Consider the following 16897-nt stretch of genomic DNA (forward strand, 5'->3'; position numbering starts at 1 on the left):
TGCAATCGTATGAAAGTGTTCAGGAATTCAAATAAAAACACTTCTGTCCATGAATAATGTGAAATTACTTGCTGTAAATGACATAGAAGATGTATTTCACAGAGGAATAAAATACCTAATCGCTGCGTTCCAGGGATATGGCTCAGATTTTTTTTTTAACTCCGCTCAATCACCAGTGGTGCCTTATTTGGAGAAAAAAAACGGATGTGCTCGGAATCTGGGACTGACAGTCACGTAAAACAAACTGACTTGGCCGAGAAATGCGTTGCTTGGATTTCTGCTCTTAAGTTTTCGGTTGCCACGTCTCACTCTGCGACGGGACTCAGCGGCGGACAAATACCTCGCGACCGGCCGCGATCTCCTTATTGCTTTCACGAGCGACAATCTCCCCCTTTCCTCGTCCCCTAAGCTTGCCCACGGGGTTGCCTTTTGACCTCACCCTGCCACCTGCGAGCAAAGAGAACCCGAACACCTAATCCCGATTCCCTTGGATTCTATCGGCTCCAGACTCAATAAACAGGCGCAGTTTGTGGGCTGACACTGGAACGCAATTAATTGACAGCATATTATATACATTTCAGACGCAATATTATACACATATTACACGCAATATTATTCACAAAGTATGCACATAGTATACGCATATTATACACATGATTATACACCATAGTATACACATTGTATATACATTATCCATATATTATAAACATTATACACAATATTATACACAATGTTACACACAATAGTATACACATATTTTACACATACCCTAAACTGTTATATAGAGCGGTAGTTCTCAAAGTGTGGTCAGCGACGCTCCTCCATGTGGTTTGCGGGCCTGCGATGCAAACGCAGGTTGATACAGACAATATTTTAACAACGTTTATATTACCTTTGGCTTCGGACATTAATTCCTATGTTGCCTTATAATATTTGATTTAAAACTGAAGCTCATGTAAACTGCCCTGATTAAACCACCCTAATCCTAAGATTCAAATGCCAACCCTAAAAAAACATTACAGCTGCGTAAAAAAAAGAAACATTCTGGTAATATGAATAATTATGTATGACTGGTATTTAGAGAAGTGAATGCGTTTTGTCGCCAGGGGTGTGGGGGGCTGGGTGGGGGTAGTCCGAGGGCCAATACAAATGTGAGAAACCACCGTTCCAAGAGACGACCGTCTTTCATATGTAACACGTGTGCTCGCGTGTTAATCGCTTCATTGGCCTACGGTCTGCGACACAAAGCGGCTATTCCGGAGCGTATGGTTGTCCGTTTGTCTGTCTGGAGAACTCCGTCTCGGAGAGTGGTTCTTCTTCACCAGGGGGTGCACCATGCATCCCCTGGGAGTGCGAGATGCCCTTTCTGGGATTGCGAGACATGGCCAGATTTGTTTTCGAAGGTAAATGATCGAAAGACAAATTAAGCACGGGGCACGTAAGTCAACTACTTTGTTTCATCAAAACCGATTATTTCATTGTAAAACATGTTTTCGATTGAGAACCAAAGGGGTGTAAGGTCGCAGTAAAGGTTAAGAAATACCGGTCTAGACCCACGCGTCCATGGAAATGAACGAGCAGTCACTGTAAAGACTTATTCGCAAGTTAGACTGAAATTAAAACACACACAAAAAAACAGATTGATTGGCCTGTGAATTTGGCTCCTTGGTCCGTGACGCTGCTTATACTCGCTACCATTTACTATGTAGGCTGACACATGATGGAATTCCTGTGCAAAATCACAGAGCAGATAGATGTGTGCAGGAGGGGGCTTCGTGGGGCAGGGGTGGTATTGGGATAATGCGAGCCCTTGAAACGCTTTATAACTGTTGAATCTCAATGGGCTTCCCGCCAGTATATTTATAAAATCTGATTTATTTTGTGTTATGCCTCTGTCTTCCATCTTGATCTGATTTAACCAATCAGCAATGTAATTTTTTTGCTGCTTTTATGCTCCTGTGGATTATTATAATATCGTTGATTGCTTTTGTTTGGTGTTTTCTGGTTTGTATTCACATTCGATTACTTGTGGTATTACATATGTGTGAGTTTTCTCTCCTTCGGTTGGAAATGGCATCCTTTTTCACATCTTTCCATTTCCTCGTTATATATTTTTGTGGTTTAAGATTCCTTTTTCCGTTTGCTTTTTTACTTGGCCCTGTTTTAAAGCATTGTCCACTGCGATGCTACTCATTTCATTACAGATCTGACATCCCCTTAATCATTTCGCTTTTCTAGAGGTTTCATTATGTGTCTTGGAATAAGTCTACATTCTCCTACGTCCTGGAATTAATTGTTGATGTCCTTTGTATTTTATCTGTAATTAGCTTGGTCCTCTCTTTGATAATGTTGAAGCACAACTGGCAATGCACCGGCTTGTGATAACATTCTTTGTTGAATTTGCCAAGGGCAAATACATCTCTGGCATGAGAATTAAGTAAATTTAATTCCAAACTTCTACATTTGGACTCCTCTATGTTAATTTAATCGACTCCTTTAAGTACTCTTTGCACAAATGGTTGTGCAAAATACAGTATCAAAAAAGATCCCCCGTATAGACTTAACGGACTTTTGGAGCAAGTGGTGACAGCGGGAATTTTAGGCTGAGTCGACCTTGGGGAGGCCCAGAACTGGTTTAGATAATCGTCACCGGTGTTGTACATTAGCGGGAATCGAACTTTGGATTTGTAGTGTAATGTTTTAACCTCTTCACCACCGCTCCTCTATATACACACACATACAAAGAGTAATATCATTTAAATAAAAATATGATGTAGTTATATATATATTTTTATAATTAATGGATATTGCTCGCGAAAGCCTACGTGTTAAACTGAGTAATATCATTTACAGCCCTTTGTCAAAATAGTTTTGGGTGAAGACCTCCCCGTGGTGGGTGGAGTTTCTTTGACTATACTTCACCATTCTGGTCAGTGCATGTTCATGAATTCATGTATCAATTGCAACTGATATTAGCCATGGCAGGGAATCGAACTCGAGCGGCTGGGATCGTTGCACAGTGTCGAATGACGGACAACAAACATGCATGGATCGGTCCCACAGTATCAGGCCGAGTGTAAACTTAAACAATTGTTGACACTTACCTATCAAGGATGAGAGGCCAGGACTGGTTCAAGTATCACTTGCCACTGATGTTAGCCGTGGCCCAAAATTACATTGTGCAAGCAGCTCTGTCATCACCTCCCCCCATTACCAGGTAAGGCCCGCTGAGCCGTGTATCTTTTTCTCCAGAAGCGACCTGGTCGCAAATGATAGCTCAACGAAGTGGTATATCATGTGGAAATGTATAGCAGCCCAAAATAATCTAAACGCGTGAGGAAATCCACACGACCACGGGGATAACGTGCAAACTCCAAATATAGAGCAGCAGGCGTCAGGGTCGGGATCGAACCCACGACCTCCTGTAAACCAGACGAGACAATTAACATCTCGCCACCGCGGCGCTTCTGTAATCTTTTCTGTCCACACCAATACATATCTGATTATCTTTTAATCAAGTATAGTGTTGTGCATGTGTGTGTGCACGCGCATATGTAATGTGATTATGTGGACTGCGTGTTTGGCGTGGATTTAGGTTTCTCGCAGAAAGCCTCATGGCTGTGAACAGAACACGACCCGAGCCTGTGGTGCTTTAAAACGTGACTTTTAAAGTCTAGACAGTGGTAAAGCAACGCTATCACATTTTTTTGTTAAATTACGGTTAAATACATCTCTGCGTTGACATCGAAAGTATCATACCCAGACGCAATTAAGTCTGCTCAAATCTGGTTAAACACGAAATCTGTTAGCCACGGCGACGTCATGTAAATGTTTCTCAATGCAAATATTTCAGAAGAAATTCAAGTCCACATATTGTGTTCTACGTGACTTAAATGGGGTGGGAGCAGTGGCACAGTGGTTAGTGTATGACAAATATATCCGCACTCATGACGCACACAGAGCGCTTGCCGCAAATGAACCACAATACCTCGCTGATCTTGTCAAGGAGCATAAGCCATCACAACGCGACACTCCGGTTGTCATCCTCGCAGCAGCAGCGGCAGCGGCAGCAGCAGCAGCAACAGCAGCAACAGCGGCTTTTTGCAAACCGTCGAACAAAGACGGTCGCGCTTTCAGATGCGGTTCTGCGGCCGTCTGGAATGCACTTCCTTCTGATATTAGGAAGCCACTTGAGCTACGCACTTTTAAATCTTGATTGAAAACTCATTTCTTGAGAACTGCTTTTTTCTGTTTGGTTTGTTGTTCTTTCCCCCGCACCTCCGATTAGCACGGTTGACTAGATAGGGTAAAAGAAGTTCAACACACATGCGTACGTTGTGCATTATGCTATGACTGCACAGTAATATGAAGCAGGTCTCCTTAGTTCACTCGGCCGCAACAGTTGACGTCAGTGCCGAGTGGTATCCCAAATGCTTCTGGGCCCCTGTTTCACCAATCCCCACGGACAAGAATAATGAAGTATGGTTAAACGATCCTAATTATATGACTTGCCGTGTAACGTTTAGTCCAAGTGTTTTCCTGCTCAAGAAAGGATCGAGGCGTCCCTCAACTCCAGTTTACAGCCCTGAGTCAGCTGTTGGAAATTCACATTCCTATGGCAGGGGTAAGTCGATGGAACAACCACTGTTGACTTCCCCACAACGCGGTACCTATTTGATCAACCCCATAAGAGTAGGATGGGTTGAGTCAACCTCCAAACAGAATTTGAACTCGCAACTAAATGATTAAGAGCTACTCGATTTACCAACCACGCTACCTGGCTCGATCAATATTCATTGTCTTAAGTTATTAATAATTGCATATCTTTTTCATATGGTGAAAAAGAAATACAATTATGGATTCATCTTCTTTGGTTCTTTCGGTAAAGTCACGTAGAATGAGAATAAAATAATAAATTGATAAAATAAAATAACACAATAATATTCTCACCACAATTATGGATGTTTCTGAACTTCCCCTACTTTATTTAAACCCAGGCCTATATTGAATAAGATACATCTGGGCAACGGAGGTAAAAATATAATCTATATTTCTGTCTTTAGTTTGCGTAGGCATTTAGAGTTGCATAATAACAACAATACCTCGCCTTTGCTCAAGTAACCTCTCCGGAGCACCTTAAATGTATAGCATACAGATGTTTGAACATAATGCACTCTAGCCAAACTGTTCATCCTATACCGTACTGGTGAGGTGTATCATCACACATTAACACTCATCTCACAAAACAATGCTAAAAAAAATGTCCGAACTGAAAAAAGCCCCTTTTTAAGACAAGACAAAATTCGGAGACAAGAGTGCATGCCCATAGTTGTACATAGTACCATAACGTTGGTACATACTTGGCAAGAGCCTGTTACTGGCACATGCCAGGTGGGTTGGGAAGACCATACGGATTCCATTAAAATCCTTGGACTGTTTATGCAAATAAAAAAATTGGAGCTGCAACATGCATTTTTGTGAATATTGTTATTATTATATTATCGGGTTGTCTTAACCACGTCCAAGATCGTTGTGCATAGGAGTATCTCTGGCATAGACAGAGGGAACTCATTGTCCGTAGCCATTGGTCACGTTGCATTCCTTCATTGGCAAAATGTATCTGTGATGTGGGCAAATGGGCAGGAGTGACAGTGTCCTCATAGTGGATCAAACGTAGACGTCCACTGACATTTTAAAGTAAGAGGAGCACGTGGATTGGAGAACGATGCAAGTTAGGGACGTAATATTGACTGTTGAGAAGGGTAAAAGTGGACTTTGGTAGGACACTGCGATGAGGGACGATGACCATCGGTCGAGACTGAGTGTGGAATGGCAGCCAACGAGAAAGACCACACAAAGGAAGAGCACTGCAGAGACATGGAGCGATGAGATCGGTTCCTGCGCCAGAGCTATACGAATTGTTGTATCGTGAGATCGAGAGGACCGGCAACAACTTGGGGAGGCCTTCATCCAGCAGTGGATAGATCGTGGCTGATGTTTATTACGCTCCCACGTGGGGGTGTGAATGGAACTGTTCACATCATGACAAACATTGAAAAATGGCTCGCTACTAATTTAATAGCTCGCAGAATTGTGAATGTTTTTCAGCGGAAATTACACTCGGAAAATGCGCACCCCTGCGAAAAAAGTGTCAACGAGCCCGACTGCGTGACGTTAACAATGCACGACGTCGAGTGCACAATTGACTGCGTGTTTTTTTCTAACGTTTGTTCCCCCGCACCCCCCCCCACCCCCCCCCCCCCCCCCTCCGTGGTTCAACCCCCAAGATTTTGGGAGGAAAAATGCCGGGAAACGTGACGGGCGAGATGGAGGGTGCCATCCTGAATGGTACCGGCGTGGCCTACGCCCCGGCAACTTCGAACGGCTCACATGTGGTGCCCGCAGAGGCCTTCACCGCTGCCCTCGCCTCCATCAACGCCACGCTCAACGGCTCGTCGCAGCACGCCCTGGACCGCAACGAGGAGGTGGCCAAAGTCGAGATCGCCTTACTCTCGATCATCTTGTTCGTGGCCATCGTGGGCAACGTCTGCGTGCTGCTGGCACTCATCAACACCCGCAAGAAGACGTCGCGCATGCATCTCTTCATCATGCACCTGAGCATTGCGGACCTGGTGGTTGCCTTCTTCCAGGTGCTGCCGCAGCTCATCTGGAAAATCACCTACCGCTTCAACGGCTCCGACTTCCTGTGTCGCGCCATCAAGTACCTGCAGATCCTGGGAATGTTCGCCTCCACGTACGTGCTCATCATGATGGGGCTGGACCGCTACATTGCCATCTGCCACCCTCTAAGGACGCTCCGCCAGTCTTCCAAACAGTCCTACCAGATGATCTTCGTCAGCTGGTTCCTGAGCATGCTATTCAGCCTGCCGCAGGCGTTCATCTTCTCGATGTCCGAAGTGGAGAACTCGGGCATCATCGACTGCTGGGCTGAGTTCATCAAGCCCTGGGGCACCAAGGCGTACATCACCTGGATGACAGGCTCAGTCTTCATCATCCCGGTGATCATCCTCATCTGGTGCTACGGCATGATCACCTTCGCCATCTGGAAAAACATCAAGGCCAAGACGCAGGAAGGTGACAGCAGACACAACCCGGCCAAGAGCAGCGCCCCTTCCAGGGTCAGCTCGGTGCGCAGCATCTCCAAGGCGAAGATCCGCACCGCCAAGATGACGTTCGTCATCATCATGGTGTACATCATCTGCTGGACCCCGTTCTTCTTCGTGCAGATGTGGTCAGTCTGGGACAGCTCCGCGCCTTTTGAAGGTACGAGCACGCGCGGGTATACAGCGTGACAGTGGCATGCTAAAGGTGCACCGATTGTCGTTTTTTGCTGGTATTTTATAACAAAAAATTATTACAATTTCTAAAGTGCCCTTTAACAATCATTCTCAGGGCGCTCTGCATGAAAAAGCGGAAATAGTTGAGCATTAACCCAGGAAAGAAGAAGTGAGAAAGACGTTTGAAAATAACTAAAGACAGAGAAAGCCATTTTAAAGTTGTGTCTTAAGTCGAGATTTGCAGATTTGTGTCTCGGAAATTGTGACCTCGAAGGGCAAAGAGTTCCAGAGTTCAGACGCCGCAAGTGCAAAGGCACCGTCACCCCCAAGTGCGAAGCCTAGACCGTGGGATGGTGAGCAACGCGCAATCTGAGGATCTTAATGATCTTCATGGAATATATGGCTGAAGGAGGTCATGAATGTAGGGAGGAGTAAGTGCATTTAAGTCCTTGAATACCCAGCGTGTGGGATTTAGAATCAGCTTGCGACTTTTCTTCTCAATCTCTTCCCTCGTTTCTCGTCACCCTTTCCTCCCCGACATATTGGCCTGGGCAATGTCGGGTTGTTGCTCCTCCTGTCTGCCTGCTGCTCGTCTTGAGCTATTGCCCCCTGTCTGTCTGTCTGTCTTGTGGCGCAGCATAAGCACGTTAGCGTTCCGGGTTTTTTTTTTATTATTTAGCACACGTAAGCGTGTATTTGTGTTGTTTCGTGCCCATAACTTGGCAAGGAAAGGTCTTGGAGAAGAAAAAACGTTTGGTCTTGCATGCACGTATACAGCCGACGGGTTTCAATCAATACCATATTTGTGCGTGTAACTTGAAAAATTTTGATTTGTATAAGGTGTGTTCAAAGTGGTACGTGTACACATAATGGATTAATTGTGTATATTGATTGGATAAAGAGGTGGCAGTACTTTAAAGTTTACATAATAGCATACACGTGAAACACATTATAAAAAAATAACTCATGTCCACCAGTTTTATACAATTTGTTTCCTCACAAAAGTGTGTAGATAACCCTTTTTTCCGACGTGTATTTTCCATTTATTCAGACTTTATCTGAAAGCTTGTGTTGAAAGCTCCTAGGCAGGAATGAAAAAAAAATATCATTGCACGTTGTTTTCATGCAGCAATGTGCGGCGTGAGAATACACAGAAGCTTAGTTTGACGGGGGGAAAAAAACAAACCCCATACATGCAATTTACAAAGAGGATTGCCTTATATAGACATCGAAGACGACTGGTCATTAACCGAATAAAAACAAAGACCACTCTTGGGACAAGTTCTGTTCACGAGCACCTACATGAAGGCTGACAAGGCACACGAGGTGGGGTGGCTGGCCAGGACCACACCCGGCCGCCTTTGTCTCCCCAGTGTTGATGTTTTTCACATCGCAAGAGGTGCTCATTTGAGGTTGAGTCGACCTAGGGGAGGCCCAGAACCGGTTCAAGATATTCGTCACCGATAGTAGCCATGAGCGAGAATCGAATCGGGTCACTGGGTTTGTAGAGCAGTGAGCTAACCGCTGTGCCACCGCTCCTCAATTTGTCATTGTCAAACCAAATTAAAGACAAAGTTAATAAGTAATATTTAAAAACTCCACGACTCCAGGTAGTGGCCCCGAAACTTGCCACAACGAAAGGGGCCGTGGACAATTACAGCCAAGCCGAAACATAACAAATAAAAAAATATTGTTTAAAAATATATATTTTTTATTTTTAATAATATAATATAGTATCGTCATTAGTATGACATACGTATACCAAGTTTGCGGTCGATACCACATTGGGAAGTGGGTAAAAAATGTAATTACAAGATTTGAGGATACAACAGACAGGGTGAGTTAAATAAAAGCGTGTAATAATAATAGAAAATAATAATAAAAAAGATGCCTCCTTATAGCCTTTAGCAAGACTGTTGGGGTGCAAGTTCTGTTAGCGAATCACATAACAAAGACAAACTGCGGATGAAACTGCGTCTTAGAAGTCTGTCATGATGTGTTTTTTAGGTCTAGTGGGCCACTCTTGCTTTAGTCACCCGGCAAGTCACCACAAGCTGTGGTAACACACAGCCTGTGGTGTTGATGTAACACACAGCCTGTGTTGTTGATGTAACACACAGCCTGTGGTGTTGATGTAACACACAGTCTGTGGTGTTGATGTAACACACAGCCTGTGGTGTTGATGTAACACACAGCCTGTGGTGTTGATGTAACACACAGTCTGTGGTGTTGATGTAACACACAGTCTGTGGTGTTGATGTAACACACAGCCTGTGGTGGTGATGTAACACACAGCCTGTGGTGTTGATGTAACACACAGCCTGTGGTGTTGATGTAACACACAGCCTGTGGTGTTGATGTAACACACAGCCTGTGGTGTTGATGTAACACACAGCCTGTGGTGTTGATGTAACACACAGCCTGTGGTGTTGATGTAACACACAGCCTGTGGTGTTGATGTAACACACAGCTTGTGGTGTTGATGTAACACACAGCTTGTGGTGTTGATGTAACACACAGCTTGTGGTGTTGATGTAACACACAGCCTGTGGTGTTGATGTAACACACAGTCTGTGGTGTTGATGTAACACACAGTCTGTGGTGTTGATGTAACACACAGTCTGTGGTGTTGATGTAACACACAGCCTGTGGTGTTGATGTAACACACAGCTTGTGGTGTTGATGTAACACACAGTCTGTGGTGTTGAAGTAACACAGTCTGTGGTGTTGATGTAACACACAGTCTGTGGTGCTGATGTAACACACAGTCTGTGGTGTTGATGTAACACACAGCCTGTGGTGTTGATGTAACACACAGCCTGTGGTGTTGATGTAACACACAGCTTGTGGTGTTGATGTAACACACAGCCTGTGGTGTTGATGTAACACACAGTCTGTGGTGTTGATGTAACACACAGTCTGTGGTGTTGATGTAACACACAGCCTGTGGTGTTGATGTAACACACAGCCTGTGGTGTTGATGTAACACACAGTCTGTGGAGCTGATGTAACACACAGTCTGTGGTGTTGATGTAACACACAGCCTGTGGTGTTGATGTAACACACAGTCTGTGGTGTTGATGTAACACACAGCTTGTGGTGTTGATGTAACACACAGCTTGTGGTGTTGATGTAACACACAGCCTGTGGTGTTGATGTAACACACAGCCTGTGGTGTTGATGTAACACACAGCCTGTGGTGTTGATGTAACACACAGCATGTGGTATTGATGTAACACACAGCCTGTGGTGTTGATGTAACACACAGTCTGTGGTGTTGATGTAACACACAGTCTGTGGTGTTGATGTAACACACAGCCTGTGGTGTTGATGTAACACACAGCCTGTGGTGTTGATGTAACACACAGCCTGTGGTGTTGATGTAACACACAGCTTGTGGTGTTGATGTAACACACAGCTTGTGGTGTTGATGTAACACACAGCCTGTGGTATTGATGTAACACACAGCCTGTGGTATTGATGTAACACACAGCATGTGGTATTGATGTAACACACAGTCTGTGGTGTTGATGTAACACACAGTCTGTGGTATTGATGTAACACACAGCCTGTGGTGTTGGTGTAACACACAGCCTGTGGTGTTGGTGTAACACACAGCCTGTGGTGTTGATGTAACACACAGCCTGTGGTGTTGATGTAACACACAGCCTGTGGTGTTGATGTAACACACAGCCTGTGGTGTTGATGTAACACACAGCCTGTGGTGTTGATGTAACAAACAGCTTGTGGTGTTGATGTAACACACAGCCTGTGGTGTTGATGTAACACACAGCTTGTGGTGTTGATGTAACACACAGCCTGTGGTGTTGATGTAACACACAGCTTGTGGTGTTGATGTAACACACAGTCTGTGGTGTTGATGTAACACACAGTTTGTGGTGTTGATGTAACACACAGTCTGTGGTGTTGATGTAACACACAGTTTGTGGTGTTGATGTAACACACAGTCTGTGGTGCTGGTGTAACACACAGTCTGTGGTGTTGATGTAACACACAGCCTGTGGTGTTGATGTAACACACAGCCTGTGGTGTTGATGTAACACACAGTCTGTGGTGTTGATGTAACACACAGTCTGTGGTGTTGATGTAACACACGGCTTGTGGTGTTGATGTAACACACAGCTTGTGGTGTTGATGTAACACACAGTCTGTGGTGTTGATGTAACACACAGCCTGTGGTGTTGATGTAACACACAGCCTGTGGTGTTGGTGTAACACACAGTCTGTGGTGTTGATGTAACACACAGCTTGTGGTGTTGATGTAACACACAGCCTGTGGTGTTGATGTAACACACAGTCTGTGGTGTTGATGTAACACACAGCTTGTGGTGTTGATGTAACACACAGCCTGTGGTGTTGATGTAACACACAGTCTGTGGTGTTGATGTAACACACAGTCTGTGGTGTTGATGTAACACACAGCCTGTGGTGTTGATGTAACACACAGCCTGTGGTGTTGATGTAACACACAGCCTGTGGTGTTGGTGTAACACACAGTCTGTGGTGTTGATGTAACACACAGCCTGTGGTGTTGATGTAACACACAGCTTGTGGTGTTGATGTAACACACAGCCTGTGGTGTTGATGTAACACACAGCCTGTGGTGTTGATGTAACACACAGCCTGTGGTGTTGATGTAACACGCAGCTGTTCTTAGGCTGTGCTTTGTGGTTCATCAAGTGGGGTTGCTCAATGTGTGCGCCGTGCCACGTCGCATGCCCTCAAATGCCCGCGCCCCGAGAGCAGTGAAGGAGGCTGCGTTGCTTGATTCTCGGATAAACCCAAAACGTCGTGAGAACATTATTGCGTTATTTTATTTTATCAATTTATTATCTTATTCTCATTCTACGTGACTTTACCGAAGGAACCAAAGAAGATAAACCCATAACCGTGAGGAATTAAAAGAAAAGTTTTTTTTTTTATCAAAAAAATAAACTACAAACGTGATCATGAAGCCAGCATTGTTCCTCAAGGGATAGTCGACGTTCAGCAATAACGTCTGTGTTTGTTTTTTTACGAGCGGAAAAGCGGAACGTATTGGTGCTTTAATCAGACCCACGAGATGTTAACTACCTCGCCTGATTTCTAGGAGGTTATGGGTTCGATCCCGACCCTGACGATGCCTGTATATTTGGAGTTTACATCTCTCTCTCCCCGTGGTGGCGTAGATTTATCTCCGAGTCCTCCCGGTTATTCCCTCCACGTTTAGAAACATGCGTTTAGAGTTTTTTTTTAGCTGATATACATTTCCACACGACAAGCCACTTTGTTGAGCGATCATTTGTGGCCAGGTTGCTTCTGAAAAAAGATATATAGCTCATTGAGCCTTACCTGGTAAAATAAAACAAATAGTTTCGTTTTAATAGTTTCGTTTATTTCCCAACCACTCACTCATTTGAGATTAATGCTACGGGTAGCTTTTTATGAAATAGAAATGTACGAGCATCATAAGTGTAATATCTATCTCGTAACATTATGAATGCCGCTCTTCAACGCAACGCATTCATTCCATGTAAAATTGCGTACACAATACCCATTTCCAAATAAATTAACATCGTATATTATTCACGAAAAGTAACATCATGAACTATGTATTTTTATGAATGCTCTGAAGACATCTTTTACAACCAAATTACATTAAAAAAAAATCCCCCCGTCCAAATTTCCAATCTAAACATGGATATATTTTTTAATCTCGTACAATTAATTTGGGGGGGGGGGGGGGTAGAGCGGGTATCACTATGGTTAGTTAACTCGCTGCGATTAACACCCGCGTGTGACCTCAATTTGATTCCTGCCCATGGCTGACATCAGTGGCGAGCGACATCTAAGCCAGCCACTGACTGCACCACCCCCCACTTTAATAAACCCGCTCTTGGCAGCATGGCGAAAGCGTGGTCACACTTACGTCCGGTTAGCACGGTTGGCTACGTACGGTGCGAAAGAAGTGCAACGTTCATACATGGCATGGGGAAAGGCATTTTCAGTCAGTAAGTTTGTATTATGTTTGTTTAAATAAACATCTGATCTATCTCCATATTTAAACTTTATTCGGATATGACAGTGTGTGTGTGTGTGTGACTTAATCAACGTTGCGACTTACGTTATCTTTTTACACCATGTCTCCAATCTAAAATCGATGTATCCGGCTCACACACAAGCTTCGCATTATCGCCAAGCCTCACCAGGCATGAAGAAGCCTGAAGCACAACAGACGCATCTGATGCCAGATAAGCTTCAGACTATGAGGGATGTTGACGGCTTGGGAACACCTCCAGCATTGTATACATATATGACCGACGACGATGATGATGATAATTGGTTTTTTACCCTTTAATCTGGCAACAAAACTGACACCTTTTTTTACAAGGAGTCATGTTTACATTGACCACAATACCTGCAGTCGGAAAATGAAGGTTTCCGATGATGATGATGATGATGTTTGCAACCTGAATGAGACGGAAATACACACGGTGACTCAAATCTGTGAATCTTCCACAGGCATCCCATTTGCCATCGTCATGCTGCTGGCGAGCCTCAACAGCTGCACCAACCCCTGGATTTACATGTTCTTCAGCGGGCACCTACTCTACGACTTTGTGCGCTACTTCCCGTGCGGGGCGCGCTCGCGTGCACGCTCCCGCGAGGCGGACGAGTCGCGTGCCAGCGACAGCAGCCGCCGGAATCACACGTTCGTGAGTCGCCTGACCAGGAGGAGCCTCACTCTCTCGTCGGGCTCGCAGCACGAGGAGGCGTCGTCGCGCACCACTAGCCTCTCTCCCGTCGCACGAGTGCCAAAGACGTACTTTGCGTGAGCCGTTCGCGTCTTTAAAAAAACAAAAACAAAAATCTGATTCCCAGGGCTTCATTTCGGCTGGGGGTTTGTTCGGGGTCAGCTGCAAGCACAGGCACATCCCGTACACGTCTCGCTCCGGGCTGCGGCGGCTACGGGTCTCACAGTCAACCCGGAAAGTATTTCCGCACCCGGCACACCACTTCCAGTATGCTGCTCGTTATGACTGTGGCTGCCAGGTAAAGTGCCACTCCCGCCCCATCCCCCCGCCCACCCAGTCTACTGAAGTCTACCAACGGGCCAGAAAATATTTCCGCAGCCAGCAGAGCATATCCATAATTCCTCTAGCTATGGCTCTCCGTGCCACCCACCCCAGTCTTACTGGCGACCCGGAGAACATTCAGTGAGAAATTAAGCCCTGCTTTTGTCCCCTTTGTGTATTTTTGAGATGTGTGAGCGGTTGGTGCAGAATATGTACGTCGTGAACTCCGTCGATGGTCCCAGCAGTGTGCTAGGGATTGACATTTTGCGATTGAAGGGAACGCAACTCGCTTGCTTTTTGTGACTTTCATTGCATTGTAAAATAATATATATACAAACATTCCCAGCTTTTAGAAAACTCCAGGGCACGAAGAGACGGTGTGATGTTTATGAGTTATTGGGCATTCCGTGCAACTGCAAGCAAGATAATTCAGGGAGAGAGAGAGAGAGCGGGAGATATTTTTGTTGCCATCAGTAGGTGGAAGTGGCCATGCAGATGACAGCCATATTTAGTTTAACACGTAGGCTTTCGCGACCATATTTAGCATGCAGTCAAGCTCGATGGATAAATTTTTGTTGCAAAAAGTAGCGCGGGTATTTGTGATTTATGCTCTTACACACAGATACCGAGTGGTAATGTTTAGGTATTGTACACAGGAAGGAATATATTAGGGAGAGTATTTTTTGCAAGCATGCGCAGATATTTGTGATTGTGTTTAAAATACAAATGTTTTCCAATATATTTAGAAGACTAAAAAAAAGTTGCAACCACACGGATTTGTGTGCATATGTAAAAGTGAGTCTAATTTTTTTGACAAAATGTAATAGTGGCTTAAATTGAGCTCAGTATTATATGTACAGTTATGTGTATTGGAAAATATATGAACTTGCATCGAATTAAGTTAGTTTTACCAATCAGCTTTTCATAAATACAGTTACATCTTATCACTGTGCTCGATACAATTCCGTAGCCATGAGTGTGGAGAGGGGGGAGGGGGGGACCACCCCTCCTCTCGACATCAGTGCCGTCCCCCCCAATCCAAATTGTGATATGTACCAAAATACATTGTTAACAGGGAAATTTGACAACCTCACGCGCCTTTGCCAAAGGTACGCATGGCAACATTCTTTATTCCTCCAAAAAAATTATCGGAGCAACAAAGGCATGCATTTTAATGGGCAAAAAAAACATGCCCCATCTCAGATTTGCTGACAACAAAGTCATTAGAACAACGTCCAAGCGAAATGCTTGATCACAACGGAGGATAAAACGTGTGCAAGACGGCCCAGGACACACGGCACCGCTGGATTTCCGTATTCTTGATAAAATAAGTAGAAACGAGGGATCGTGAGTTCTTTCTCAGCTACAACATCCACCCACCGGTATTTTGGTTCGGTGTGTACCATCATGGAGGTCGAGCACGCTCGAAAGTGTGCGGTGGAATGGAAAAAGATTGAGCACTCCTCAACCGGGTCGAATGTTTCACAACGGTGAATGTATGTACGGTATTGTGAACTTCTTTCGCACCGTACATAGCCAACCGTGCTAATCGGAGGTGCGGGAAACTGTATAACCAATTCGCGACTATAACCAATTCGCTAAATCCTATCGTGACTCCTGCAGCCATTTTAAATGACGCACGATATAACTTGTAAAATCCACTAAAGGATACGATCTGCCCATCAGGAGACGATATTTACTTCTAATAGATTTTTGCTGCATAAATCTGGTCGATCCGCTTCGTAACCGAAGACTGCACCCGTAGTAAACAATGTATTCAAAGACAATGACAGAGAGGGTTTAGTAAAGTATTTATTTTATTTAACGTTTACGGAATGTGTATTATAATGTTACTTTTACCTTGTGCATGTACGTGACGTAAGATGATTTGTTTTGCTTCTCTTTCAGCCGTTTCAGTTTTTTCCTAGACGTCAGCCGCCTGCCGACGTTGCCAAATTTTGTATAGCGAAGCATTCACTTTGTCTTCACACATCTGTTTACAGTTAAAAAAATGTTATCTGTAAATGTACCCATCGTGGAATAAAATATAAAATATATTTGCTTCAATGCCACTGTTTTCGTGTATCCATATCCCGTTTTCTCTTGTCAGAGGTGAAGGTTAGCTGGAGGAAGCTCTGGAAGGATGTCAGGAAAATATATTAAAGTTAGAGTAAGGAAGGCACTGCTTTAAAAGCTGAAGAACGGAGGACTATATGGCGAAAATGAAGAGGAGACCGCAAGATTGGATATGATGGAGGAAACTTGACCTCAGAGCCATTCCCTTTGGCAGAGAACTTTGAGAGAGACCACTTTCACTGGGTTTTCACTGCCAACTAAACAGCTTTGGGGAGGAGATGCAAGGTTCCCGCATGAAGCAGCAAGGTACACAGCAGCGAAATTGCTAATCGGGGATGTAACGGTGCACAGCATTGATTCAGTGATAAACATCAGTTCTTAAGCTAACAATATATGCACCGAATCACATACAGAAGCGATTATGCTTTCCAATCTACAGATGTAATG

General features: G+C 44.4%; 1 protein-coding gene across 3 annotated transcripts in view; it reads left to right on the forward strand.

The window, feature by feature from the left end:
• Positions 1-16441, forward strand: part of LOC116949375 (isotocin receptor) — a 73938-nt gene extending 57497 nt beyond the window's left edge. For all 3 annotated transcript variants that reach the window (XM_032966625.2, XM_032966626.2, XM_076072057.1), the window contains exons 2-3: positions 6288-7284; positions 13821-16441. In XM_032966625.2, the coding sequence (XP_032822516.1) occupies positions 6288-7284; positions 13821-14134 (1311 nt within the window). In that variant the 3' untranslated portion in view covers positions 14135-16441. The remainder of the gene's footprint in view (positions 1-6287; positions 7285-13820) is intronic.
• The last annotated feature ends 456 nt before the right edge of the window (positions 16442-16897 follow it).

This window comes from Petromyzon marinus, chromosome 36, assembly GCF_048934315.1.
Source record: "Petromyzon marinus isolate PM22_M1 ecotype Great Lakes invasive population chromosome 36, UKy_Petmar_22M1.pri1.0, whole genome shotgun sequence".
NCBI classification, from domain to species: Eukaryota; Metazoa; Chordata; class Hyperoartia; order Petromyzontiformes; family Petromyzontidae; genus Petromyzon; species Petromyzon marinus.